Source organism: Sphaerodactylus townsendi, linkage group LG13, assembly GCF_021028975.2.
Source record: "Sphaerodactylus townsendi isolate TG3544 linkage group LG13, MPM_Stown_v2.3, whole genome shotgun sequence".
Lineage (NCBI taxonomy): Eukaryota > Metazoa > Chordata > Lepidosauria > Squamata > Sphaerodactylidae > Sphaerodactylus > Sphaerodactylus townsendi.
Genome location: NC_059437.1, coordinates 38,988,016 through 38,995,073, shown reverse-complemented (window position 1 = coordinate 38,995,073; position 7,058 = coordinate 38,988,016). Strand labels below are relative to the sequence as shown.

General features: G+C 40.6%; 1 protein-coding gene across 7 annotated transcripts in view; it reads left to right on the top strand.

Moving 5' to 3' along the window:
* The first annotated feature begins 202 nt into the window (after positions 1-202).
* The window catches only part of CIT (citron rho-interacting serine/threonine kinase), a 118,670-nt gene continuing 111,814 nt past the window's right edge, over positions 203-7,058 (top strand). For all 7 annotated transcript variants that reach the window (XM_048515141.1, XM_048515138.1, XM_048515136.1 and 4 more), the window contains exons 1-6: positions 203-243; positions 789-897; positions 1,941-2,082; positions 2,900-3,075; positions 5,630-5,731; positions 6,605-6,747. In XM_048515141.1, coding sequence (XP_048371098.1) covers positions 802-897; positions 1,941-2,082; positions 2,900-3,075; positions 5,630-5,731; positions 6,605-6,747 — 659 coding nt within the window. In that variant the 5' untranslated portion in view covers positions 203-243; positions 789-801. The remainder of the gene's footprint in view (positions 244-788; positions 898-1,940; positions 2,083-2,899; positions 3,076-5,629; positions 5,732-6,604; positions 6,748-7,058) is intronic.

The following is a 7,058-nucleotide window of genomic DNA, read 5'->3' as shown; positions in this document are numbered from 1 at the left end:
CCGTTACGGCAGTTGGGCTCTTTTGGCCACGCCCCTTGGTAAGCAGTCATTCTACAAGGAGATAAGAAGCCACAAGGGCAAGCAGCCAACCTCCTTTTATTATTATGTCACCGCGTCTGCTGATTGGTGGAAACTCTAGATCACGTGGCCTCCCTAGGCGGGGCCCGTGAGAGTGATGACGTCCTCGCTTGTTGCGCCTATTCAAACCGGATGGCGGGAGAGCGCGAGCGCTACTTTGAGCTGGTGGGTAGGGTGTGTCCCCTGAGGGGCACAAAAGGGGGGGGGGGGCTGCGGTTCTGTATATGGCTGAGGCTCGCGTATCATTGGGTGGTTGCTAAGCCACTTAAATGGAGCAGGGATTAGTCTAAGTAGCCTTTGGCGAAATTGGGGCTGGAGCTAATACTTGCCCGCTTGTGCTGAGGATGCTTCTCATGTGCACTATTATGATTGATGGGAGCCCATGCGCTCTCTTGGACTCGAACTGGGAGACCCTGGTTCAAATTCCTACCCAGTTGTAAAATGTGCTTGGGCGGGTCCCCAGTCATCTTACTGTATCTAACAGAGCTGTTGTAAAGCTGAAACTGGGGATGGGGAACACCTATGAAGCTGCTTGACTGCAAATGCGAGGAACCTAACCTAGCTCTTTGGGCATGCTTTCCACTTCTGGGCTTTAGCTTATATGTAAAAGTATTTTGTATTGCTGTAGGACTGAAAGACAGGAAGTTCTCAAAGCTTGCTTGGATGTTAATAATTCTGCAAAGGGTGTAAAACAAACAACTTTCTTGCAGGTCAGTTGTAAAGATGCTGAAGTTTAAATACGGTGTACGGAATGGTGTAGAATCGGGCATCATGGAGCCCATTGCCAGTCGTACCTCTCGACTTAACTTGCTTTTTCAGGTAAAAACCATTTCAGACTGCGTAGCTGTACTGATTCAACATCAACGTCTTTTTGTGTTGAATAATATCTGTTTTTTTGCCTAAATATTCATAGCAATGTGATTTCAAAGTTCTGTACTTTTGTAATTAAGTAACTGGTAGTCATGGGGACAAATGCAGGCCACTGGTTGGTGTCTTATGCCTTTCCCCCTGCACTATCAGTTCCACAGATATGAATGGGGTAATATCTGTGACTGTGGGAATTCTCAGAAGGTCATTTTGGAGAGTGGGGCATGAGGGTTTGATTACTTTTCCTCTTGTTGTGCCATCTAGAAAACAAGTCACCAACCAGGGTAATGAAGTGACTTTCAGTGGAACTCCTCTGTAGGAGCCTAGTAATTGATGTACATTCAGTTTTCTGGGGACCCCAAGTTCAGTCACTTGAACATATTATAAAAAAATAGCCAATATGTTAGCCATCCCATCTTTTTTTCCAAGAGTGTACTTGATTGCTGAATAATATTCTGTTAGTGTAGGTTTTCTTGCTGGAGGAGGCAGGGAGGTGGCAGTGACAGTTCTTCCTTGTATTGTCGAAGGCTTTCACGGCCGGAATCACTTGGGTGCTGTGTGGTTTCCGGGCTGTATGGCCGTGTTCTAGCAGCATTCTCTCCTGACGTTTCGCCTGCATCTGTGGCTGGCATCTTCAGAGGATCCTCTGAAGATGCCAGCCACAGATGCAGGCGAAACGTCAGGAGAGAATGCTGCTAGAACACGGCCATACAGCCCGGAAACCACACAGCACCCAAGTTCTTCCTTGTTTGTGTATTTGCCTCTTCTAATCAGAGTTGTGGGTTTTGAATATAAGAGTGGAGACTGCTATAAGGGTGGAGTAATTGGAAAAATGATTTATTGTAAAGTAGAAGTCAATGATTTATTGTAAAGTTGAAGAAAACATTGAATTGCTGTATTTGGTTTCTGAAGTAGCGTTAATTTCTGTAAATTTATATATGGATTTCATCCTTCTGTTTTGACTGAAACTCATCAGTTCTTGCCTTTGTTACCAGGGGAAGCTGCCTTCTGTGTCACAACAGCTGATGTCTCCACTTTCCAGAGAAGGCATTTTGGACTCCCTAACGCTTCTTTTTGAACAATGCAGCAACCCCGCTTTAATGAAAATGAAGCATGTGGGCAACTTCGTTAAAAAGTGTATGTTTTTCTCACTACTTTGGAGTTTCAAAAAATGCAAGAGCAAATGTATTCTATGAAAGGCTTGTACTAAAGATATTAGTACAGTAATCGGAGTGTGTCTTGATCCCGTGTGTGTTTGTCTTGCTTCCTTATATGCAGGGCTTGCCTCCTCAGATTGAAAGGAGTGTGTGTCTGTTGAAGGTGGTGGCAGTGTTATCTGCAGCTTGGCTCTAGTTGGAGGCAGAGGCCTGCATGATGTAAACTGCAGTACTGTGATTTTAGCCTTTTTGGTTTTGCTTGCCGAGGGCATAAAAAGATTCAAATATAATATTCAGAACCTAAAGCAGAGAGTTGGTATGATTAAAAGAGCCGAAGGGATAGAGGGATTGCCTGAGCAAGGTTTTATTTCTCCCATTGACCTGTGAGGTTAGTCAATAATATTTGTTTCATTGACATTTATTTTCTTTGTAAGCTTTTCCTTGGGTACCTTGAATTGGGTGGAAATTGAAACATTTTAGATAAGTCTAATGTAAACACCAACTCTGTGTTTAGGAAATTATTTTTGAGGGAAGGGGTGGCGTTACTCCAGAAGCAGCTATGGGCCAACAAATTAGAATTTCCCTGAAAGGAGTTCTGAATGATTGTTTTCTATTGTTAAGAAAGCCATGTGGTTGCAATCTCCATGACTTAATTGTGAATTTAATTGTTTATTTCATGGGTCAAACTGAATAATTAAGGCTAGTACCAGAGGAAAGGCATTTGCAAAGGTTTTTTCAGACCTCTTTTCTAAGGTGCAAAAATCACTGATGTACATTTTATGTCTTCCATTGCACAGATTCAGATTCGATAGCAGAGTTCCGGGAACTTCAGCCCAGTGTTAAGGACTTTGAAATCAGGAGTCTGGTGGGACGTGGTCACTTTGCAGAAGTGCAGGTAGTGAGAGAGAAGGCAACCGGTGACATCTATGCCATGAAGGTGATGAGCAAGGACACTTTGCTGGCACAAAATCAAGTATGTTCTCTTAAGTTTATACCCTGCCAATTGCTCATAAGCTTTTAGTAGCACTGAGAATTCGTTCCTTGATCTATCTGTCTGTCTGTCTAATTGCTGGGGATGCATGGGTGAAAGAACAAAAGGATTGTTTCAGGCCCCTAGCAAGTTCATGTCTGACATGGAATTTCAGTCAGGGACTTCCCATTTTATACTCTTGATGATAGTGCTATGAATCTGTGCTTTAAAAGCTACTTTCCTTCTCTTTTTTAATGGAAATGTCTCTTTAATGTTTTGATATGTATTTTATTTTTGATCTTTGTGGTCTTTTTTCTTTTGCTCTGCTATATCCCATTCTATAAGCAGAAATTAAAAATGGGTTAAAAGTGGGTTCTTTGTCACTCAAGACAAGAAGTGTCATGGATGCAGCAATCCATGAAGTTTAGACAACTCGAGATGAACGACTCAGTGGGGATTTTAAAAAAAGATGAATTGGGAACTACCCACTGAAATGAGCCCTGTTAACATGAAGAACACATCCAGTGTGGTCTGGCTTCTACAATTTTCTTCCTGCTGAGGTTCGGAAGTAAATCTGAAATTGTTTTGGAGAAATGGAAAGTGACAAAGAATAAAGTTTACTGAAGTTATAGGTCTGAATTGCTAAACTAATGTACTCAGACTGTTTCAAAACTTTGATGGCTTAATTCTTCAGGCTTAGCATTAAGGAAACAAATTATGCCAAGTAAAACAATGTAAGCAAACTTTTGTCATAGATCTGTTCAGTTGATGTGTTGTCCTGTGATTGGAAAACTTAAGAAATGTGATTTTTGTTCTGGTAAGATACAGACTGTGACAGGAGAAATGGCATTGTACGGGGAAAAGGGGAGCTAAAGTAATTATGGCCAGAGGAACATGACCAGAGGCTGTAAGCAATAGAACCTTGTAAATAATGTTAACTGAATGTGTTTAAAACTTAGATCCGCAATTACTGTATACACTTGTGTATAAGTTGAATTTTTCAGCACATTTTTTGTGCTGAAAAAGCCCCCCTCAACTTATACACGAGTCAGGTGTATTTTAAAAAATATTTTAGGGTTTTTACTTTGTTGGGCACCAGGGAGTGCAGTTTTTAAGCTAGCAGCACCAAAATTTCAGGGTATCATTAGGTGACACTCCTGATGATACCAGCCAAATTTGGTAAAGTTTGGTTCAGAGGGTCCAAAGTTATGGACCCTCAAAGGGGGTGCCCCATCCCCCATTGTTTCCAATGGGACCTAATAGTAGATGGGGTTACATTTTGAGGGTCCATAACTTTGGACCACATGAACCAAACTTAATTAAACCTGGGTGGTGTCATCAGGATAATCTCTTACTGATACTAGCCAAGTTTGGTGATGTTTGGTTGAGGGGGTCCAAAGTTATGGACCCCCAAAATGGGTGCTCTCAACCCCCATTGTTTCCAATGGAAGCTAGTAGTAGATGGGGCTACCCTTGAACCAAACTTCACCAAACCTGGGTGGTATCATCAGGAGGGTCTCCTAAAGATACTCTGAAATGTTGGTACTGCTAACAAAAACATTCCTCCCCTGACAGGTTGTGTGAATGTTCCTTCTAAAATGACACCTGCCATGTACAATTTTAAAAATATGTACACTAAAAATAATGAACTAGTCTTTTAAAAAGCAGGGTAGTTTTGATTCACAGTGAACAGGCATGTACATTCCAGTTTTTATTGTAAGATCCATTGTTTAAAACCCTTCCTTACAAAAAAGCTAAGGTTTTCGTACTTTTAAAGTTATTGTTGGTACCATATTGTTCTAGTTGACCCTCTTTTCCACTTACAGAGCTAGTTTACTGTTTCTCTTTGAAATAAATATTCAAAAACATTTAACCTAGTCATGCCTCAATTAATGTAATTTTATTGGTATCTATTTTTATTTTTGAAATTTACTGAGCTGCTGCATTTCCCACCCTCGACTTATATACGAGTCTATAAGTTTTCCCAGTTTTTTGTGGTAAAATTAGGTGCCTCGGTTTATATGCGGGTCGACTTATACACGAGTATATACAGTATGCGACACTTGTTTTTAAATATAATACTGAAATCTCGAAGTTGAAAACATCAGCTAAATGCTAGAGTAGCTGAAAGATGGTGCGTTGGATCTGCTGATTGTGTCAAACTCGTGACCCTCCAGATGTTCATGAACTACAATTCCCATCAGCCCTTCCCAGTATAGTCAATGCTCATGTTGGGAGGGACTGATGGGAATTGTAGTTCATGAACATCTGAAGTGCTGCAAGTTTGACACCCCTTAATGGACGATGTGGGGGGGGGGGTTCCAGTTTGCCCCTTCCCTTGGGGCAGCATTTTGAGGAGATCAGTGTGCTGCAGTGGGAGGGGAGACAGGGCAGATCTCTTCCTCCAGAGAAATACCTTTCATAAAACCAAAGGACCAGTGAGATCCAGATCTTTGACTTTACACATAATTGGCCCTACACTAGTCCCGAAATGTTAAGCTGTGCATGTTTTATTTTTTCCAAGGATATAGTAATGATTAATATTTATTCCTCCTAGTTATCTTTCTTTGAAGAAGAACGGAATATATTGTCTCAGAGTACCAGCCCTTGGATTCCACAACTGCAATATGCATTTCAGGACAAAAAGAATCTTTATTTGGTGAGTTTTTAGGCAGGCAGGCCCATTTCATGTGGCAATGATAGTTTTTCGCCTTCATTGAATGGAGCTGACGGCTGGGGACTGTTAAACAGCATTGCATTATGTTGCACTAACTTCAGAAAAATTATAGAAACAGAGTGCTTGAAGGAACTTGAATTTGTCAGCCATACTCGTTTAAATATTTTTAAATGTTAGCCCTTTTAAAAAAAGACCAAATTGAAGTAGGTATCTTCAGGCCTGTATAGATAATAACAACCCCCCATCCTGTTTGCCACAAGTGTGATCAAGAGTGAGGTTTTGCTTTTGTACAGTTCTGCTATGCTTCTTAGATTATACAGAAGTAGAAAATTCTGCACTGAAGTAAATGTTGGCATTGATGTATCCTGGTTTGAGCATTGCCTACTGAGTGTGGAGGTAAAGTAAGAGGATGCAAATGGAAAGACTATCTGAGAGCTCTTGAGACCACCAATACAAGCAAAGTTTGTGCCTTTTTAAGTTGCATTTAAGTTGTACCTGAATGCAACCAATGTGTCCACAATTCCATCTTTCAGCTTTAATTACTGGGTTGCAAAAATATGTGTGTTTGCTGATTAAAGCTGGCAGTTTTTGAGTCTTGCTTTTTGCTGCTTTTTAGTTAAATGCTTATATTCTTCCTTAAACACTTGTAAGTCACTACATTGGAAGAGTTCCTATTTCAGGAACAGTATAGGCTGCACATGATTGGTCTTCATGACTGGCCACCTGTGACATTGAATATATTGTGAACCCTGTCTACTTCTTCAGTTCTTATATATTTGCTTATATTATTTGTCTTTGATGGTCTAGGAGTTTCCACAAAGTTTTAAGGTGTTTGTGTGTGTCAATTGTATGCAGGTTATGGAATATTATCCTGGAGGAGACCTACTATCACTCTTAAACAGATATGAGGAACAGCTAGATGAAAACAGTGTTCAGTTCTATCTGGCAGAACTTGTTCTAGCTGTGCATAGTGTCCATTGCATGGGCTATGTTCACCGGTAAGCTCTTCTATTTTCCTCTGATAGGCTTACTTGGGGATCAGGAATAATAAATTGAATCTTATGTTTATTTTGGGGCTATACAAACAGTTTTTGAAAGCCATCAGTATTTTCTTGAATCTGCTTTTAGAGTCAGCCTTAATGTAATTCTAGGATTTCTGTAGATATTGGCTGGAACCCAAAGATACACTTTAAATATCACAAAGCGTTTGAGCATGCCTTATAGAACTGGATTTTGAGCAGCACATAACCTATCACTATGTTGTCTTCATCACTTTTGGAGCTCTTGCTCATAAAAATCAATTTCCCAG